The following is a 23,593-nucleotide window of genomic DNA, read 5'->3' as shown; positions in this document are numbered from 1 at the left end:
AATAAAACATTACACAATAAACATTCAAAAATAAAACATTACACTTCATATATTTCTATGTTGATTAGTGTTTGGGAAAAATATGCTATCAATTTTGCAACTAAAAGGAGTGTTTCAAAAGATGGGGTCTCTATTTGAATCATTCAATTTTGTGAGCCTACCACCGTGAGCACTGTTATCATAGAGTTGTTGGCCATTTATAGCGATGGGACAGGTAGATTGCTTGTACAAAAGTTGTATTTTGCTTAGAATTCCAAGGAATGGTTCGAATATGACAATTCAAACCTCATATGTTGAATGGGTGAATTTCACGTGGAGATCCACCTCATTCGAAGAATGAAATTTGACTACGAAATATTAATTGAAACCTTCTCCTAACTTTAGGAGGTAGGTTTTGTCTTCCGGTTTTGTAGCATCTATGTAGTTCGGAGAATCCATCTTTGATTAGTGCCGAGTTAAATTCCAAGGGCTGGTGAGCTACATAAATCTTCTAGTTTGGAGTTACTGTGTATGCTTGTTTGTTTCCCTTCTGCCTCCTTCACTCATAATTTTTTAAGATAAATCATTTGTAAATTTTGTGGTTGCCAAACTTCATGCATTTGTAGTTTGGAGTAATACTAAAAAAGCTTTACTTATATTGGTGTTTATTGAAATGTTTATTTAAACATTGTGGTTCTTGATTTATTATATACACAAAAGGTTCATCCCAGTAGTAATAATCCTATATTGCATCTTGCCATGCCTCAAGCTTAACACAATTATCTTGAGCTCTCTTGAATGTGAGATGCTACTATATATATATATTTATAGGATAAACATAATGCGGACAGAATAATATTTATATTGTTCAGTATATAATGACGATAATAATCATGCTACCAGAACCTAAAAAGTATTAACAATAATTAACAGACATGTTACAACCATCTTCGTCCTCTTCCTCAGGACTACAGGATAACCAGGACTCAGAACTGGTAAAAAATACTGAAGTAGTGGAATGGACCAATGTTCAAAATCAATTGAACAAATGGACTATCCCTCCAGTAAGTGCAAAAAGCATTTACAAAATCGGAATGCTTAATTTAGCTGATCTATGGACTATTAAGACCATGGAACAGACCATGCAATTAAGCACTAAGGATATAATAATTAAATTATTGTCTTCCCGTGACCTTCAGAGGCACATGCATAAATATAAGTACATCCATATAGGTTTAATTCAAATTGCTTTTAAACCTTTAACCTTGTTAGGTATGGATGCTTGTATTCAAGCAACCCTTAGGGATGCTCAATGTCTGAAATTTCACCCTTCTTTGATGGGTGCACTGGAAACCAGTCTATGTCATGGACCGGTTTATTTTGATGTCTATCCTAGTCTGAATTTATCTTTAACAGATAAAAATATCCATGAGGCAGTTAGTCTTAGGGTTCAGACTTATGGATATGATTACTTACCTGGATCGGAAGTGATAAGTGTTATTTATCGCATCCATTACAAAGTACTTGATACTATGTGTCCCAAGGCCATACGCAAAGACTCTAAAGGAGTAACAGCGTTATGGGATACTAACATGTACACATCAAATGTTGCCACAAAACGGATGATTCCTTGGAGTGAGATAACATTTCCTGAACACTGGACGATTTCTAATGCCGTTCCAGCACAGCCAATTGCTAATCATAGCTTAGACTGTGTTATTCAGGACCAAGATGGTGATGTTTTTCTGAATTTCAGAAAATCCATAGATCTATCCAAATCTACATCTTCGAAAGGAAGTCATCTTCCTTATCATGTTTCTTGTCCTCCTTCTCGACATTCGATTTCTTCAGATTATCGTAAAGAAGGACTCCCTGCAGCAGTTGATTCCAAGCTCAAGCTGAAAGGAATACAACAATCTCCGAATCAGATTCCAAGAGGGGTTTACGAGAAGACACCAATAGGTATGTCTCGTCACCAATTTGGAATTGAATTCAGCCCAACTCCATCTGAAATGGGAATCGGAAACGAATCTGTTAAGGATCAATTTGAAGATCCCACAGACATCAATGACCCTCACGAATATTAGTTTTAATGGATTTTGTCCCTGATAGAATTGCCATTAATACTGAATTTCAACAGGATCAATATGAAGAATTCAGAAATTGGTATTTCAAAAGTTTTGACCAAAATCAATTACAACTTTTTAAAACCCAATTTTATGACTTTCTACAAGAACACAAAATGGTTATACCTTTTGTTTCTTGGTTCTACATGACCAATCATTCTCTTGTTAATATCAACATATTGGATGATTTTCTCAAACCATGGACCACATCTGAAGATAAGGTTTTCCACTCTGTCCATCCTCCCCCTGATCATTTAATTCTGAAAAGAATTGACCCTGACAGTGGTTCTAAAGTGGAAACCAAGGCTTATAGCCAACCTAGAGTAATTGATCCATCATTTAATGCTACTAAAAAGGACATTACTCATGTTTACAGACAGAACAATTATACTAATGTTTGCTTACAAACGATAGGGTCCCAGCTTGGGAGGATTGAAACGGGAATAGACACGGTATTAAATACAATTAATACTAAGTGTATTTCTGTGAAAACTTCTCCTCCAGAAGCTTCCTTATCCAAAGCATTGGTAAAACCTGCAATTGAAGTTCAAGGCTTCAATCTGACACATCCTAAGAAGAATGAAGAATTTCTTACTCTTCTTACTCAAAAAATTCAAGGACTCAAAATTCAGACTTTGTCCCATGATGAATCTGAATTTGGTTCTGATTCTGAGAATGTGTTACCTCACATTGAGGAAGTTCTAAAGGATCTTACTCAGCTACCTGAGTTCAACAGAATTGTCTATGATAAGAATATCCACTCGAATACAGCCCCTGCTCCGAGTCGATATTATTATCCCAGACCCACACCTCAAGATATCTTGTATGAAGAAGATTATTTTCATACACAGAAATCTTTTCATGGCAAGACCATTTATGAATGGAACATAGATGGCAAATCTGATTATCAGATTTACGAGGTTATCCATCAAATATTGATGTATAGCCAAGTTTGTAAAATCAACAACAATACTGACCCAACCATTGCTAAGTTTGTCGTTGCTGGTTTTACAGGAATCCTTAAAGGATGGTGGGATAATGTTCTCACTGACATTCAGAAAGCTGAAATCTTTTCTGCTACCAAGATTGTTAAAGATGAAGCTACTCAACATTCAGGCCCTGCTCCTGATGCCGTTTACACACTCATTACCACTATTATCCAACATTTTGTTGGCCCTGAAGGTGCTAATAGTGAACGGAGTCGTGAACTTCTGCAAAATCTAAGATGTCCATCTTTAACTCATTTCCGGTGGTATAAAGATGTATTCTTGGCAAAGGTTCTCCAGCTAAATGATGCAAATCATGAGCACTGGAAAGCCAAATTTGTAGATGGTTTACCAACCTTTTTTGCTGAAAGAATCCGGAAAAAGCTTAGAGATATGAATAATGGTATCTCTATCCCTTACAGAAACTATACCTATGGTGGATTAGTCAATATTGTAATCCAAGAAGGTCTAGCTCTCTGTAATGATCTGAAGTTACAATCCCAGTTAAAATCCCAAAGATTAACTGGTCGAAAGGAAGTAGGTGAATTTTGTGATCAATTTGCCTACCAGACTCCCTTATCTTATCCTAAACCAAGGAAAAGAAATAAGGTTGAAAAACCTTACAAAAGGAAGTATTCCAAACGAAAGAATTATTCAAAGGAAAAGGATAATTCTAGACAGTATACTAAGCCTAAAAGGAAATATATTCCTAAAGCAAAGGGTAAAGGAAAGCCCAAGGCTGAGGCTAAATGTTTCAAATGTGGACGTATTGGCCACTATGCAAACAAATGCAGAACTAAGGAGAAGCTCAGTAGTCTTCACATAGAAGAGGAACTGAGACTTCAATTAAGTAAATTGTTACTTAATACTAGTTCTTCTGAACCAGAATCATCAAGTGATTACGGCGATGTTGTCATGGAATTACAATCTTCTTCTTCCTCTGAAGCAGAGATTGAAAACCTTAGATGTTCCTGTAATCCTTCGCATGATGATTATTATAAGGCAATTGTTGAGATGAACGGGTTAAGCTTAAATGTTTTAACTTCAACTCAACAATCCTTATTGGATCTTATAGATCATATCCAGGATCCTCAAATCAAGATGAAAGTCTTTGAAATAGGTTCTGCTCTGGCAAGATCTAATGAGGATACGGATAATCCAGATTTTCTGCGAGCAGAAAATCGTTACAGCATGAAAGAAGTTCTAAGCAGATTAGAACACCAAGGACAAAATTCTCGTCCTGCTAATCTCCCTGATCTTAGAATGGAGATTAATCTTTTAAAAGAAGAAATTCGTCAATTAAAGTCTCGTCAGACTACGATGGATTTGGAAATTACTCTTTTAAAAGCCAAATCTGCAATTCCATCTTCCTCATCCAAGGATGAAGCTCCTCAATCAGAAGGTACTAATTATCTTCAACTCTTGAATCAAGTTACTTACCAAAAATGGTATATATCTATCAATTTGGTAATTAATCAAGAGTACACAATCACTAATGCAATTGCCTTAGTTGATAGTGGTGCAGACATGAACTGCATACAGGAAGGATTGGTTCCTACTCAATATTTTGAGAAAACCACTCAAGGTCTTACCAGTGCAAGTGGTGGTAAGATGCAGATTAAGTATAAACTTAATCATGTTTTCATTTGTAAAGAAGGTATTTGTCTACCATCTACTTTCTTACTCATCAGAAACATGGCACAACAAGTTATTTTGGGCACTCCCTTCTTAGCTTTGATTATGCCAATTGGGAAAATTGATTCTCATGGAATATGCTCTACTTTACATGGCCAGTCAATTACTTTCCAGTTCTTGACCCCACCAGTAAACAAGCATATCAATGCTCTTAAAGATAACATTATCTTTAAGGAAAAGCAACTGAATTATTTGCAACAGGAGGTATCCTCCTTAGCAATTAATCAAAGATTGGTACAACCCAAGGAGCAACAGAAAATTGAGTCACTACGACAACACTTTCTAAAAGAAATCTGTAGTGAGATTCCTAATGCTTTTTGGGCCCGAAAGAAGCATATTGTTTCTTTACCCTATAACAAGGGGTTTACCGATAGCATGATTCCTTCTAAAGCTAGTCCCAGCCACATGAAAGCTGACTACTTGGAATTATGTAAAACTGAAATCAGCTCTTTAATGGCTAAAAAGCTTGTCACTACTAGCTACTCCCCCTGGAGTTGCAGAGCTTTTTATGTCAATAAAAATGCTGAAAAAGAACGAGGAATTCCTCGATTGGTTATTGATTATCGGCCGCTTAACCTTACTTTAAGTTGGATCCGATACCCAATTCCCAACATCAAAGATCTTTTAGATAGGTTACAATCTGCTGTGATCTTTTCTAAATTTGATCTTAAATCTGGATATTACCAGGTACAAATCACCGAAGAAGACAGGTACAAAACAACCTTTTGTGTACCTTTCGGACAGTATGAATGGACAGTGATGCCATTTGGATTAAAAAATGCTCCTTCAGAATTTCAACATATTTTGAATGACATATTTAATCCTTTTACTGAATTTTCGATTGTTTATATTGATGATATTCTCATATTTTCAAAATCAATTGATCAGCATTATAAACACTTGAAAATTTTCAAAGATATCATTTACCGAAGTGGTTTAGTAGTTTCTGCTCCTAAACTAAAATTGTTTTTAACTAAGGTCCGATTTCTTGGTCATGAAATTTGTGATGGAAAAATTAGACCTATTGATCGCAGTATTGAGTTTGCCTCTAAATTTCCAGATGAAATCAAGGATAAAACTCAACTTCAAAGATTTCTGGGAAGCTTGAATTATATTCGAAGCCACTACAAAAATCTTGCACAGGACACAGCAATTTTGTACACCAGGTTAAGGAAATCTCCTTCCTCATGGACTTTGGATCATACCAAGGCCGTCCAGAAGATTAAACTTAGAGCCAAACAAATTCCTTGCTTAGCTCTGGCCAATTCTTCATGGTTCAAAATTGTGGAAACAGATGCCTCCAATATTGGATACGGTGGTATTCTTAAACAGAAAAATCCAAATACAGGAACAGAGGAGCTTGTTCGCTTCACGTCAGGCACTTGGAAAAATGCACAATTAAATTATTCAACCATAAAAAAGGAAATTCTTTCTTTGGTTAAATGCATTTATAAATTCCAAGATGATTTAATTAATCAGAAATTCTTGTTACGCATTGATTGTAGTGCTGCTAAACAAGTACTGGAAAAAGATGTAAAAAATTTAGTTTCCAAACAGATATTTGCTGGTTGGCAAGCTGATTTATCTGCTTTTGATTTTTCTATTGAATATATTAAAGGCAGTTCTAATTCTTTACCGGATTTTCTAACTCGTGAATTTTTGCAGGGTTCATGAATCAGCCCCCCCATGGGCAGGGCCGGGGTAATACTCCAAAGGCTCGTGGCAAAAACAAGGCTAAGGCCAAAGTGGTTATACCACTAACTGACGATCAGTTTCCATATCTGGAGCATGTTGCTGATCTACTAAAAACTCCTTCTCAAGGAAGCAGCAGTACCCAGCAACAAAAACAGAAACCAACCATGAAAGAGGTTCTTGAACAAGAAACTCCATGGATACCTAATCAAAGGTATATTCAAACAGTATTGGTACTGGATTCTCAAGATGAGCAATGGATGCCAGATCCTTGGGAAGTAAAATCCAGATATTTCCAAACTCAACAATATGCTGCACCGGATGGTCGCCATAGATATATCTATGAAGCCATTCTTACTGAAACTTCCTCTGTGGAGATCAACCATACCAAGCAATTTCCGAATTCCAAAGATAGTCCTCTTACTTATAGTAAAGCTATCTTTAAGAGGCTTATAAGGCCTAGTGACTGGGGATTAAATCCCAATTTGCCAAGGAAAATATCCTATGGTCACAGTTACAATTATTGGGATTATATCTCAGCATGGACATATTCGTTCTTTTATCAAAATCCGAAGCATAGGCATTCTTGGTTCTTCAAGATATGTCCTCAATCAGTTAAGACTGATTTTCCAAACTGGGTTATACCCTGGTGGGCTATATTTGGCCCTGATCTGGATATGTTGCCAGAATCAATCAGTCAATTATATTTGCCATGGCAACAATTTCATCCTCAATTACGAGGACAGGATAATATTCCTGTAGGGAAATCCACCCTATTGTTCTTTACTGAATTTGGAATCCCTTGGATTTGGAAATGGGATTTCCAATGTGGTTATACCACTGACAAGTTACCAGTCCTCCAGAGGATTTTTTATTACAGATGGTGGTCAGGCATGACTCACGAACCTATCCAGGCCCTCCTCCATCAGATCAGAAAGAAAACAATGGAATATATGGATAAGATTCCAAAGTTAACTATTCCAGAACCTGAAATCTTTAACCCATTTGAACTTGTTAAAGATATGATCAGAAAACAACAACCATTAATTACCGAAGCTGATTTAATGGTTAAATGCATGGATTTTATGAGGAATAAATTTGTTAAATCTTTTGAATCCTCTACCCCTACAGTAAGAGATGATGCATCCATGGTATCAGTCTCTAGCCAGACCAGTCAAGACGGAAATCAGTTTTCTTGTCTAGCAGGTTATGCACAAGATCCCAATGAAGATCTTAATTCAGAAGACGAGATTTCAATAGCCGACTATTGGGACTCTCTCACAGGACATTTGAAGGACAAGATGAATCCACCCAAAAAGTAAAGATTCCTCTTATCCTGCCGACAGAAGAAGACAAAGAACTTTTCCAAAAAGTCTTTGATTCAACAGTATTTCCTTCATCAGATGTCTACTTTCCATCAGATAAGGAAACAACACTTAGTGGTGGGCCGACCGACTGCATTATTCGAGCACACGACCCCATGCACTATGCGGACTTCAAAGTATTAATTTCAAGTCCATTTTATGTATAAATAGAGGGCAATATTTCCCATCAATGTATCTTCCAATTTTCTTTTCTCTCTTTTGTAATATTTCTCTGTACTAGCTTGGATAATAATAAAGAAAGTTTTCTGTAAGTCTGTTCAACCCTTATATTTATATTGATCGATCCCCCTTTGCAGATAGTAATATTTGTGCAATTTTATATTTGGTATATATATATGTACCCAATGACAACTGTTTCTACCCTTACAAGACAGACTGATTGGATTTCTTTTGTCATTATACATATATAGAGGGGTATTTTGGCATGCAGTTGATTTGTATATGAATTTTTTAAAAGAGGAAATTACCATTTCATAGTTGGGAATGCAACAAATTTACAAAATAATGGGCATTTTTGTAAATTAATAAAACTTTTTCAAGAAATCTAAATTCCGCAAGCGTGTCAATTCCGCAAGCCAACAGAAAGAAATCATCTACCTACCATAACTAGCCCCTCAATTGCTTTCACTAGGCCATCCTAGGTCGGCACAAGAGGCAATATTATGCGTCCAATTGACGAATATTGGGTCGTAACATTATTTCTCTCTCTTCTCTTCAGTTGATAAAAACTTACAGATATTTCAGCAAATTAAATTTTACATCCATAAACAATCCAATCTTCCTCTAGAAACTTTAATCAGGACGTTGACTAGGTCGTAATGAATTTTCAAGAAATGTTAGATTATAAGTTAGAAGTGTGAATGCCTGAAGTTGGACTTCCACTTCAAAAAATAACGGCAAGTAACTTAATTACAAAAATGCTAATTTTTAGGATTTAGAACTAATTTTTAGGATTTAGAGCTAATTTTTAAAGTTGATTTTGGAATTTTCAAAAGGATGAAATACTCGCACTCCACAAAAGTACTATGGATTATTTTACACTCAACTTGATCTGATTAAAAAATGATACCTAAGAACTGATAATATAAGCTATTAGTTCCAAATTATTGGATTGTATGACGATATATTGTTTGACATATTCAGTTTTTCATACCCAATCAAGAAAGGTCGTGCTCCAATTGGGCAGCCCATGATGTTTAATAGCCAATCTGTCATTTTGGTTGGTTATGTTTAATAGTCAATCTCGGGTCTCCATCACCCAATTAATTGGAGAACTTTATTTTAAAAGAACAAAATATTATTTTAATTAAGGATTAAAGAATTATTACGTCTAAGAATGTCGTCACTGCAAAAAAACAATTTTATATCTACGAATTTTGCTTTCAGACCTTACCTATTTATTTTTTCATACGAGGATACTCCATTATCACATATTATGGATTCCTGTTGAATCAATACGGAATTGCCCTGGTTGTTCATTTTGATGTACATTCTGTTGATGTGGTCTAATAAAAAATGTTTACGATTTCTTTCATTACTAAATAAAAAATGGTGTATGTACTCACCATTTGTGATTTGGTAAATAAGCATGTACTACATCATCTCTGATTTGATAATTAAAAAGAAACGAACTGATTTATTATCTGTTCACGTTAACAAAGGACCAAAAACACAAAACATTATCTTTCTCCATCAGTATTGACTTCCCTGAATGTGTTAAATGACAATTACACACATTGTACTTTTATTACGTAGTATTATTTACCATTACAGTACATGGACATAAATATTTTTTCAAGTTTTCTAAGGGTAAAATTGAGTTTTAAATAAATTTCAAGAATGATGTCAGCGAATCATGCTGTGAATTTTATGACAAGGGAAATCAGAGTTACTCATATCAAAATTACACGTCAATGTTATTTTTGAAACGATAAAGAAGATTTTTCAGTTAAATATTTAATAAAGGAGGTCAATGTAATTTACCCAACATTTAATTACTCCATGAAACATTCTTCCTTATTTTTTTACAATTACCACCGCCCTTTTCTTTTGACAACAATAATCATGGAGGTTATATTCAGCCGCATAAATGGAGTTTTGTAATTGGAATTAGAGAGAAATTTAGTTCAAAATTACACAAAATTGAACTAAATTTTTCTTCAATTCTATTAATTTTTACTTAAAGCTCAAATTTTATTCAACTGAACATAATTAAAGAATTTCGCGTTTTTAATGATAAGGCATTCATGAAATAGATAAGCACTGTACATGAATCACTTCGATAGTACACGTAGGTGTTACTTTGAACGTACACATGCATATAAAGATGTGTGTGACAGAATTGGCAATGAAAATGATGTTTATATATGTACGAAGAAAAATGACTAATGTCGTATTTGGGAGCATTGATTCGGTATTTTAAATTAGGAATTGAAAAAAATTTAGTATAAATATAATCAAATAACAAAGACAATAATACAAAAAGGTTCATTCACTAATATGGATCAATAAAAGAGAGATTGTAATTAAATTGCAATGTCCGTTACAATATTATCATTTTGTAGCACGTTTCCTGTTCTTGTATTACATTATTGTTAAATAATGTCATCTAATGGATTAGTAAATTGCAATGTCCATTATAATATTCACATTTCTATAGCACGTTTTATGTTATTGTATTACATTATTGTTAACTATTTTTTTATTTATTTACCAATTAAATAATAATTTTTATTTTATATTTTTACAAAAAGAATAAAAAATAGTTTAAAACATCAGGGTAGAGGATTTGGACACCCCAGTAGACTAATGGTTGTCATGGTTGATTGGCAGTTGGGTTTGAAAAATGATCACCGTACCATATATGAACTTTGAAATATATATATATATAAAATCAGAATTTTGTCATTTTTAAGTACCAATTATTGTGCTTAATAAAAGATTGTCAAGGGTGATTTGGACCATCCTTAAATTTGAATTGATCAATCGCAATTTCTTTAGTATTTAAAGTACAAATATTATCTCTCATTGGTAATCAAGAAAAATAAATAAAAAGAGTATTTCCTAAGATGTTATAGTTTTTAGTGGCATTTTGGTCAACAATATTCTAAGAATTTTAATCTCTTATGTAAATAATGTCTTTTAATCTCTTATGTAAACAATGTCTTGGTTTTGTGGTTATTTAAATAATAATAATAATAAAAAGAAAAAAAAAAGTGGACTTCTCTATTAATATATCATCATTTACAATTTGGTTAAAATTAGGAGTTGCAATTGGGTGTGTTTGGGCGGTTACATATATTTAAAAAAAGGAATTTTTAACAAATAAATAAATAAAAGGGTCCCCCTTGTATGAGATAATGACTATTTACTTTAATTATTTTTTTTTTTTAGCAAATAACTCTTACAATGGTACAAAACTTGTGATGATCACTAGACTACAAGCCTGAGTGACTCTTTTTATTCTAATTAATTTAGTAGATTTCTAACCTTGATTTACAATATTTGGTCAGTGAGACTGTTTGAATTTAATATTTTTGGATATCCAAACACACCATAACTATTAAGTACCAAATATCTTTGTTTCTTTCTTTACATGTTCACTCATGTCTCTTTAATTTTAATGGCCCTTTTTTTTTGTGACAAATTTTATTCTTTTACATATATAGTGTCTTAATTTATCATTTAGAGCTATTTCAAAGTTAAAATGTGTCAAATGTCATGATCTCTTTCATTTGGTTAAAAGTAAAGTGAAAAAAAAAAAAAAAAAAAAAAAAAAAAAAAAAAAAAAAAACTTGCCATAATAAAAAATGTGTAAAAATCACCCATATAGTATGCGTATATAAATTTCTGACACTTAAAAATATGTGAAAGTTACTCCCTAATATGTGTTGGCGGTCAATTTTGACCAAATTTTTTATCCTTTAGTTATATCATACAAAATGTTTTATTAACCAAAAGGTTTAGGAATTTTAGATTTCAAATTGAGAAAATATCCTTATTTGCTCAATTTGAAAAATATAGGTGGTTTTTTTTTTTTTTTTTTTTTTAAAACACGATTTTTCTCTAATTTAATCAAAGAGTAAACTGTAAAAAAATATAACCACTATTTCTCTAATTTACTTTTGCTATAAGGGAAAATAAAATAAAATTCGAAAAAATTTAAATTGCTGAAAGGCCAATAAAATTAGTCTACTTGGGGAGGTTTTATATCAAATTTTTAATTAAGAGTGGTACATGAAGAATTTTATGCAATTTGTCCATTGCTAAATTGATAGATTTATACTAAATTTGTCAACAATATCATAATCTAATCTCTAAGTTAAAATTTCTCTACATTATCTTAAATTAAATTGTTATGATTTTAACATGTATTATTTTACCTAAATTTAAGGTTGACAACACTCTACATAATTTAGTGATAAAAAGGCTTAAAACAATAATATTTTGAGAAAAAAAAAAACTAAACATCAATAGACAACTTTAAGATTCCAACCACCCACCTTATTTTTTATTTTTTCATGCAATTAGATTTTTCGATCCTTTCACCTTTCACTGTCTTTCCTTTGTTTTAATTCTTTTTTGATTTGTAATTTCCTCCCACGGATCATAAAGCTAGAGAGAGAAAAGAGTGGAAGATTATTTGTAGCAACGAAGAGCCCACTAATTTCAGGCATATGTGTTTGGATAGTATTAGTAATGAGAGAAAAGAAAAGAAAAGAAAGGATAGTATTAGTGAGAAAAGAAAAGAAATGATAGTAATAATTTCTATTAAGTGATAGTTATTTTTGTTTTGATAAGATAGATGAGAGAAAAGAAAAGAAAGGATAATAGACAAATTACTTTTTTACCCTTTCATAACCATGTGACTTGAATGGAATAATAAATCTGTCTATTGATTTGTGGAGGATAATTTTAGTATTATCAAAATACCACTAAAATCACTATCCTTTCTCTCACTATCTCTCCCTATCTTCTCAATTTTGAGGAGAAAGCAAATAAGAGATAAGGAGGGATAGCTATCCCTCCCTATCTCTCCTTATCCCTCCCTATCCCTCCACTTAAGTTACCCAAACACAAAGTTACACTATCCTCTCTTTTCTTTTCTCTCCATATCCCTCCAAATCAACCCTACCAAACACACCCTAAGAGACCAGAAAAAAAGAAGAGTTGAAAAAATTTTAGCATTGGTTAACTACTTTTCTCTGTTCATCAGTTAAACAATTTTAATTTTAATTTTTTATTTTTAATTTGCTGATGTGGTATATTATGAATCATAGCTATGTGATAAAAGTCAAATATCAAAATTTTTATAATTAACTTAAGATAATATTGGGAAATTTTAAGTTAAGGATCCTACTCCCAAAATCAATTACCAACATTTATTAGGTGTGGTAATGGCATCAGAGTGATAAAAAACCAACCGTAAATATTCCACCCTATAATTCTAGGTACAAATTTCATTTTTCTCACCCTCACTAACTCTCCCAACTCTAACCATTGTCAGGTGAATATATATATATATATATATATATTATATATAACCAACATCTCTGTGTACGTCTATAAATCCATTACAGTACTACATACGTGACAACTGTATATTGATCATTTTTTGGTTTTTTTTGGAAGGTTCTGTATATTGATAATTGACCTTACCTACCACAAAGATCTGATATAAACGACAAATTACTCAACAGGAAAATGAATTTTTTTTTTAAGGGAAATGATAGTCAACAGTACCTAGTTAGTCATTTAGTAATGTCTCTTCAACTTTAATACCAACACTTGTTTGGTTAATATTAATAATGGAGACAATCATTTACTGTATATATTTTGATACAGTATAATAAAAAACCAGATTCGACACTGACAGTAAACATATTCTTTTGAGTAAACTAACAAAAATCGAGATTCAGATTCATATGGAACAAAAAAAAAAAAAAAAAAATGATAAAAGTTTAAGATTCAGTAAAACATTTTGAAAATGAGAGATTATATTTTTATTCATTACTAACTAAGAATTCTTATTAGATATAGTGATTAGAGCGCAAAACAAAGTCGGCAAATCCTTTCAGGAGAAAAAAAAACAGGTCGGCAAATCTAAGATTACTCAACAAAAATATAGGAGAGCATTATTTGTCAATATATATAAACAAAAAGATAGAGAGAGAAAAAAAAAATGTATTTATTACATTTATACATAGATAATTTTTTTTTTTATATGTGATGTGGGGAGGAGAAAAATTATGCTTTACCGCAAAATTAAACTTTAATCTTAAGGAATAGGCTAATGGTGAAGGCATTCATCTCAAATTTTAAAGGTCCAAAACTTCAATTCTAAATCAAAGAAAACACTTATCTCCGGACAAGAGTCATGCATAACAAATTATAAAATGTGGAGTGAGAATTATGAATACCAAATTATAAAATGTTCTAAAAGACTCAATACTATCATGCAAAAAGAGTCAGCTTTCTTTTTTCGGAAGATGTACATTATTGAGCTTTGTTATTGTAATCATTTTCAAATTTAAATTATTTGTCATTAAATGGATAAGATTCTATTAAAAGTCCTAGGCAATTTCTCACCACTCTTTCTTTTGTTCTCTTTCCTACACAAACTGGAATATGTTACAAAGTTGTACTCCTAAACTAAAATGGAAAATCAAACGTTGCTGTCAGGTGTCAATGGTCTTTAAGTTTAAGAAGCAATATTACAGATAAGCGAGTAAGTGGACAAAGCACACGTTTACGTTTCTCATTTCTAATTTGGCAGGTGACTGAAATATCAAATCAATAATCATACACCAACTTTCCAAATTCCAATCCCTTCTCAACAATCTCAAAAACCCACTTCTCAACTCTCATAAAAATCTCTACATGTCATGTAAAATCACCATTCTTGATCACTGATCTTATCAGCGGCGATGAGCTATTTACAGGACAGAATCAAAGCTTTCTTCAACAACAGATGGCTCGTGTTCGTGGCTTCAATGTGGGTCCAGTCCTTTGCCGGGATTGGGTACTTGTTTGGGAGCATATCACCTGTGGTGAAGAGCACCATGGGTTATACTCAGAGAGAGGTGGCTATTTTGGGTGTGGCCAAAGATTTGGGGGACAGTATTGGGTTCATAGCTGGTAGTCTGTGTGAGATTTTACCTATTTGGGTGATTTTGTGCATTGGTGTGGTTCAGAACTTTCTTGGGTATGGCTTGCTTTGGCTCATTGTTACTCAGAGATTGCCCTCTTTGCCTTTATGGGTGGTCAGTTCTCTCTCTCTCTCTCTCCCCTGTATATGTGTGTGTGTCACTGTGTGCATAAGTTGGATTTTTGATTTACTTAAGTCAATTGGGTATCTACGTGTCTTTAATGTTAGATCAGATAGGAAACTATAGTGATTGATGTTATCATACATCAAAACGTTAAAACTTGAAACATCAACCTTGTTGGGTAGGGCTTGCTTTGGCTCATTGTTACTCAGAGATTGCCCTCTTTGCCTTTATGGGTGGTCAGTTTTCTCTCCTATCTTTCCTCTATATGTGTGTGTACATAATTTGGAGACTGTGGTTTATATGCTGGAGGAAAAAGGTTGATTTTTGTAACTTCAGGTTGGGCTTTTGATTTACTCAAGTCAATTGGGTATCCAAGTATTTTTAATTTTAGATCAGATTGGAAACTATAGTGATTGATGTTGTTATCATACATGAAAATGTTAAAAGGTTGAAACATCAGTTAATTGATTATTTTAGTCACTGTTAGTAAACTTCACTTTAAATTTCCAAGCATTTCCACGCGTTTCTAGATCTTTTGCAGTTCTCTGTGTTTCTAAAATGTTGCAAAGCTTGATCAAAATTGCAGTTTCAGATGAAAATTCTGATCCTTAGTCTGTCAATGCATTTTGTACTGTAATGAGATGCACTCTTGCTGTTTGATTGAAAAATGAGAACTGCAACTATTTTCTTTTTGGTTGTCTTGGGTTTCTCTTTTTAGTGATCGACTACTCTTATAAAACGGCGGGTGTTTGCATTTTGTAATGTGTTCTCTTTTTTGTTATCATTGCGTTATTTTGGGATTGAAGGTGGTCTATTACCTCAATTCTTAGTTCTATTCTCTTATTAGCACCGTTTTGTTAGATACAGGTCCTGATTTATTTTTATCATCTGGTTAATTGATGACAATTTGTTAGTTGTAAACATATTAGGAACTTAGTCTTATGTTCCATACTTGCTTTTCCAGAATGAAAACTACCTCAACCAAGCTGAATAGTTGTATTGACTTAGTTGCATAGAGGTCATCTTGTTGGCACCAAGATCATGAATTTTCTGTTTCAAATCTTGATTTTTTTTTTGTGGCAAGTTTTTGATTTCTATCAGCTGCAGTACTCACATTTGAAACTTAGTTTCCTGCACTTCACCTTTTATATTTAAAAATTTACCATGGACTTACCCCTTTAGAGTGCGAGAAGCTATAAGTAGGTCAATAATTTATCTTTTTATTGGCTATAATAAAGCACAAAATTAGTATGTACATGATCATTCTAATACACACAAAAGGTCTTCATTTTAAAATCTTTCTGTTGTTTGTTTTCAATTAGATTTTGCATCTGCAGCGTGAGATCAGTCACTTTGTATTTTGGTATTTCAGCTAATATTCTGGATTTTACTTAAAATTGATATGCCTTGAAGAAATTATAGAGTAATACGGTGTGTGTGTGTGTGTTGTGGAAGCATGGAAGAGATGAACATGCAAAGGTCCAATTTTCTAACCATAGCTCCAACTCCCAAAAAATAGAAGTCACTTGATTGATAATTCTTATAGTTTCTATAGATTGCACAATATGTGCTTGTAAAAGTTATTTTTATGTACTGAAACTGAGATTGTTGAAGTTCTCCAAGTGTTACTGGCTGCTGCCAAATTTGAGTATTGTTTCACTCCGCTAGATCTTCATGGTAAGTATTTTCAATGACCACGTATTGAGCGTTTCTTGGATATAGTAATGTCTTTTTAATACAAGATCATTAAAAATGTACTTTGCTTTTGAAGAAGCAAAGAATTTTGGGTAATCAAGAATTGTGTAATCTGTTTGAGGATGATTAGATGGATAGAATGTAACAAAATTTAATGACAAATGACAACATTTCGTAGAACCTAAATTTTCTTCCAATAGGTGATAAGATATGAGAGAGCCAACTGATGACACAAATGCTGGTGTGGTGGGATATGGTGTGGGGGAGAAAAAAGCCGAAAAGGCGTGGATAATGAAGGGTTCAAAATCTTTATCCATTAATTGAAGCTTTGACTTCTAGGCGGCTGCCCTGGAAATTAATGCTCATTTTTGTGAACCCTAATTAAGCGATTCATTGATATCTTATATCTTGATATCAAAGTCATGTTGAAGATCTCTTGCAATGCAAAAGCGAGAATATGCTGACTAGTTATAATAGATTTGCTCATATTCTTTCAATTTTCAAACATGCCAAATCCCAGTTGTTTTAGTAATCCAGAAAATTGTATCACAGGAAGTTCAATGTACGAACAAGAATGAATGCTGTTGTTTTTAATGAAATGAAATATAGGACTGAACGCCATCACAGACACATTAAATCTCCATCTTTCATTTAAATGTTTTTCTGGTTGTTTGTACAAATAATTTTAAAGCGCTTGAAATGTTAAAGAGATGCTAGGAAACCCAAGACCATGATTTCTTTAGGTGCAACAGTAAGTTTAGATGATGATGACTGTGGTACATTATGCACCACTACAGCACCATATGTTGAACCAATCACACGACATTGCAGAAATAAGGTTGTTTTCCACATTGAAAAATGTGAAAAATTAGATATATAACCTACAGAATCATGAATTATCATTACAAATACTCATATAATCAGTCAAGATTTAAAGTCCAAAGGAAGTCTTCAGTCTTCAACTAGGAAAAAAGAAGTCTTCAGTCTTCCATAGCAGCAGCAACCAAAATCTTAAACCTTCTATTGATTGATTTAAAGCACTCACTACTGAATTGAGTGTTTGAACTTGGATCAGAAATTTATTCTTTTCATGTTACTTTTCCATACTTACAAAATGTTTGTTGATACCCTTGCCCTAATCCCATTTGAATATGTGTTGATATATATATATATATATATAGAAACCTAGCTGAGCAATGTGGCAGTAGATTCTATTTGTATTTAATGTATTTGATATCATCCTCTCATTGGTATGGCATATGGATATAATTTTTTTTATTTTTTTATTTTATAATTAAACCGTCTAGACATAGTTAGGTTGTACATGATCTACATCTTTCATCCTCGACTAGCGTGATTAATATAGATTTGTACATGATCTATTATACTATTTCTATTATCCTTGACTAGGGAGATCAATATATTATATGGTAGCGATGTTTTATCTGTAAGTATATTACCTATCGTCTTTTAACATCAAATTCATATTTTGCGCTGTATCTTGGATAATTTAGAGCCTCTCTTCTTCGATTCTTTCTTATTCCATATCTAGTATCTACTAGCTATAAATTATTTAATATGTAGCACCTTACTGATAATTAAATTGTCAATCACTTGCCAACGGTACTTACGGGGGTTCAATTTAGTAATATTGTGTCCACCATTACATGTTTCTAGAATGTGCCAGAAAATGTATTTGTTATGCACTATTTATCAGTCCCACCATGAATTTAGTAGTTCAAGAGTTTCTTGAACTACTTAATAATATTAACTCAGTTTTTTTATGTGCAGCTATGTATTTGTATATTTGTGGGAACAAATGGGGAGACCTACTTCAATACAGGAGCTCTAGTTTCCTGCGTGCAGAACTTTCCCAAAAGCCGTGGTCCGGTAGTGGGTATACTGAAGGGATTTGCTGGTTTGAGTGGTGCAATTATTACTCAAATTTATGCTATGATCAATGCTCCCGATGAAGCATCACTAATCTTTATGGTTGCAGTTGGGCCATCAATTGTAGTTTTTTCTCTTATGTTCATTGTTAGACCAGTGGGTGGTCACAGACAAGTTAGAGCATCTGATCAATCAAGCTTCTTATTTGTCTATACTGTTTGCCTCATTCTGGCAGCGTACGTGTTGGGGGTTTTGTTACTTGAGGATCTAGTTGGTTTGAGCCAAACTTTAGTCACCTTGTGTGCTATTGTATTGATTGTTCTAGTACTGCTTCCAATTATTATTCCTATTCTGTTGGTCTTTTTCGCGGAACCAAGGTCATCGACAGAGGAGAGCCTTCTCAATGAGCCTCAGAAACAAGAATCAAATAATTTTGAGCAGGAGGGGAACGAGGTTATCTTCAGTGAGGTTGAAGATGAGAAGGGCTCAGACATAGACTTACTTCCATCATCAGAAAGACAAAAACGAATTGCCCACTTGCAAGCTAAACTGTTTCAAGCTGCTGCAGAAGGAGCTGTGAGGGTCAAGCGGAGAAAAGGCCCACGCAGAGGGGAGGATTTCACATTAATGCAGGCATTAGTAAAAGCAGATTTTTGGCTTATTTTTGCCTCCCTTGTACTGGCTTCTGGTTCTGGTTTGACAGTTATTGATAATCTGGGTCAGATGTGTGAATCTCTGGGGTTTAGCAATACACAGGTGTTTGTATCCATGATTAGTATTTGGAACTTTCTTGGCCGAGTTGGTGGTGGATACTTCTCTGAGATAATCATAAAGTGTGTGGTTTAATCCTCTCTATCCCAAGTCACAACAAAGTTTCCTTTTCCTTTTGTGTGTGTGTTTAAATTTTTTACTTGGTTTCTCATCCTGATTATGGTTTTTTATTTATCAGGAAATATGCCTACCCAAGGCCAGTGACCATGGCTGTGGTTCAGGTCATTATGGCAATTGGGCTCTTCTTCTATGCAATGGCTTGGCCTGGGGCAATTTATGTTGTGACCGTGTTGATAGGACTTGGATATGGAGCACATTGGGCAATTGTGCCTGCTGCCGTCTCTGAACTGTTTGGCCTGAAAAGTTTTGGTGCCTTGTATAATTTCCTTACCCTGGCAAGTCCCGTAGGTTCTCTGATCTTCTCCGGTGTCATTGCTAGTGGTATATATGACTATGAAGCAGCAAAACAAGATTCTCTCAAGCAGACAATTTTGGGGCCTCTGCTCAAAATGCCTTTAAGGGATGATGAGTCACTCAGTTGTGAGGGAACCATATGCTACTCCATCACATGTGCCATATTGTCAGGGCTTTGCATCATTGCAGTTGTACTGAGTTCAATTGTTGTTTATCGGACTAGAAGTGTTTATGCCCAACTCTATGGAAGATCTCGCACTTGAAGTGCGAGGAGAGGCAAAAGATAGATTTTTGCATAGGCATATGGGTGTATAGATTTCTTATCACCCATAGAAATATATCGTTAAAAGAAAGAAAGCTGAAGCAACTTGTTTAGATGCAAGTTCCTCCCTCTCCCAAAAAACAGTAACAGAAAAGAAGAAGAAGGAGAAGAAGGAAATCATTTACAAAGAACATTGTTTTTATCAATTTGTTCAGTTATTATTTTTTTGAGACCAAGTTCCATAACGTTGAGTGCTGCAAATGAGGGTGGAATTCTTGTCTCTCTATTGTTTTGGACAACATATGATTTACTGGAACTTGTGTCCTTGAAGGCTTGAATGCATGAGTGTGCTTCAAATCTCCAGCCAAATCATTTATAAATAACATTTAGCCATGATAATGGTTTTGTAATTTGTGTTTGTAGCTTCCACCATTGTACTTTCGAGAAAATATGAAATATATCTAGTTTATCAATCCCTTTCTGGTTCTTAGTTAAATTATTGACAACAATTGTATTGATTTGACCAACACATGAAGTCTGACTGAAGCTAATGATCCTCTTATTGCATATCCAAAATATTATTGCAGACAAGTGCTTTGGGTCGTTTGTAATGGCGTATATAGTTAGCTTGGGTACGTGGATTCAAGAAAATAGTTGTAGAAACAGACTATCAGATTATGCTTAGATGCTGTAATGGAATAAATTTTGGATGGGATCACTTGGCTGCCTTATTTCATTGATGCAAGACCTTGATCTGTACAGCTCTGGATTGTCTCTTCAACTCTTCGGGGAAGGTAATTTCTTAGCTGACGAACTAGCCAGTTGAGTTATATTTATCAATATGAAGTGAAGGTCCATGACATGCCAAAACCCAGAGGCCAGTAATATGGCTGCTGAGAGCCGATGTATCAGAGAGATTGTTTCCTCCGTTGTCATGGGCTTTAGCTCCCCATAGGACCAAAGAAAAAACTGCATCATTTCACGTTTGAAGTCTTTCCAAGCTTTGCTTTGAGTCTGCATCTCATTGTGATTGCTCGATTCAAAAGGCGTATCTTCTTCAGTACATGAGAAGTGATTACTTGAATAGCTTCTTGGGTAGCTCTTGTACCATTATTTCATATATTTGAAGTCTTTTCAACTTTGTGTTGACTCTGCATCTCATTTGTGAATTGCTTCATTCAAAAGGTTCGCTACAAATTCCCGTCGGAGATGGTTGTTATGACAATTCTTATCAGATTGCAGCAAAGGCTTGAATTATTGATCCCAACTTTGTCTTTATGATGTGTTGCCAAACCTAGTTCAATTGTCTAATCTGAAATGATACTTTTAATCACGCACTCTTTTTTACTGATTGTAGATGAAGCATTTTGAACTGGGTTATCTTCAGTGGTTGGAAAAGTTGCAGAAGCTTTTGAAGTGGAAAGTGATGAGCTTGCAGAAACAAAGTCCATTAAAGAAGTTACGCAATTTGGCTTCAAATTGTGCTTGAAATCTTTTCAACTCGAAACTGACCACATAAGGAGGCCGTGCAGTATCCAAATAGAAAGATTTGCTCTTCAGTGGATGTTGAGATGGTGAGTTGTGGCTCTTCGGTTAGGTACGGATGCATAGGTTGGATGAGTTGGGGAATCAGGGCCCCCTCCTATGTCATTTTCGTCGTTTGAGTGTCCTGTGTCTAATTCAACAATTTTACATCGTGAATGTAGTCACTTTAAATCAATAAATGTAACAACTACGTAAATGTGTTACATTCTCAATCTAATGGTGTTATATCGGTTTAACATGATGTATTATGTTGTATTGAGTGTTATATATTTGATATAAATGTGTTGCATAACTTTTTTAATATTGTTGCATAGGTGTTTGCGTTGTGAAATAGCTCCGTTGCAGTACAATATAACTGTGTTGCACTGGTGCACGGAATTCCCTAAAGACTTAAATCCGAGTTCATGATTGTAAAGACCTAAACCCGAGATCATGTTTTGCAGTTCACCAATACATCAGCTGATATTAATTTTCAAACCAGCCTCTCTTTGTCTCCCAGATGGCTAGAAATGTGAATCCAGGCTGGAATTTTTGCTGCAACCTGTTAGTTCAGTTTTGTGATGTCCATCACAAAACTGAATATATTTGGAAAATATACAGAAATACATGGGATGAATCACTATTATCCAACTGAATATGCTAGTTTTCTTTTTCTTCAAAGCACAGTATGAAAAGCTATTTTCAGAAGAACAGTCAACTCTAAAGATTTTTTATTTTTTTATTTTTTTCATAGAAGACAAATCATTTTCTGGTATAGAATGTATGAGGTGGTCCACAGGCTCATATTCTGTTTATTGAAAGTTGTGTTCAACACTATAAACAAGCATCAAGGATATTTCAAAAATAGAAGTAAATAAAATTGGTCCAACGTTTCTCAATGCACTCACTTTTCAAAGGAATTTTGAAGACAAAAATATTGGAATGGTGTGATGTTAAGAGTTAGAATTATTTTAATTTTTACTCAAACTTTTAATGTTATGGTTGGTAGGAAGGAAAGAAAAGGGGAGAAAGAAAAATAGGAAGGTTAGTTCGGTGGAGATAATATAAGGAAAGAAAGGATAATAAGAAGGATGAGTCATCTTTCTCGCTTCACAAATTTTCATTCGTCCGAATATGGGCAGTGAACCTATTATAGAAGTTTTAAATTACTACATTATCCTTTATAAGTATTTAATAAATCTATAAATAAAGTAAGAGATGGGTTTAATAGTAAAAACAATTTAAAATTTTATATTTTTTTTATCTTACTTATCAAATTAAATTATCAGTTTTTTCATTCTTTTCCATCTAACTCAATAAAAAGAGAGAAACGCTTCTCTTCCAGGATGTCTCAGTTATCCTTTTTTTCTCTACCTTTCATTCAATTTTTTTCCTTCTTACCGAACGGAGCATTAAACCTACACCTCCAACCTCAAATTTTTGGTTCAAATTCAAAAATGTGACTGAATGAATTCCAACCTCAAATTTTAAGTTCAAATTTAGATGTGACCAAATCAATCCAAACATTACAATAGTCTAATATTAATTATGTTTAGCCCAAATCAAACCTCATTCAGCTCAATTTTTGGGTATAGCTAAATTTTCCTCTATTATACTACTCGAGAGAGTATTATTCAAGTTTCTAAAATCATCTAGAAATAATAATAATAATGTAATATGCTAATAAGAAAAAGAAGATAGTTTTATTAAATATATTTATGTAAATAAGGATTATGTTTTGAAAATGGTGCATGCTAGTAAGGTTTTCCTCTACGAGGCAAACTTTTGCTTAACAAAAAGTTACCAACCAATGAACTAAAACCATATATTAGTATAAATATATTGTTTCTTTATCCAATTTTATTTATTTTAATTAATTAATTATTATTATTATTTTTTCAAA

The 23,593-nt window shown here is 33.5% G+C and overlaps 1 protein-coding gene across 1 annotated transcript; it reads left to right on the top strand.

Annotated features, from left to right (window-relative positions):
- Positions 1-14,527: 14,527 nt before the first annotated feature.
- Positions 14,528-20,639, top strand: LOC132303974 (protein NUCLEAR FUSION DEFECTIVE 4-like). Its single transcript, XM_059801434.1, has 3 exons — positions 14,528-15,125; positions 18,621-19,552; positions 19,669-20,639. Exons 1-3 carry the CDS (start codon positions 14,790-14,792, stop codon positions 20,165-20,167), a joined length of 1,767 nt encoding a protein of 588 aa, XP_059657417.1. The 5' UTR covers positions 14,528-14,789; the 3' UTR covers positions 20,168-20,639.
- The last annotated feature ends 2,954 nt before the right edge of the window (positions 20,640-23,593 follow it).

This window comes from Cornus florida, unplaced genomic scaffold (genome assembly GCF_030987335.1).
Source record: "Cornus florida cultivar Cherokee Brave unplaced genomic scaffold, ASM3098733v1 CherokeeBrave_3.0.0_Hap2_Chr04, whole genome shotgun sequence".
Lineage (NCBI taxonomy): Eukaryota > Viridiplantae > Streptophyta > Magnoliopsida > Cornales > Cornaceae > Cornus > Cornus florida.
Note: the sequence above shows the minus strand (reverse complement) of the source record. Positions and strands in the feature narration are given on the sequence as shown.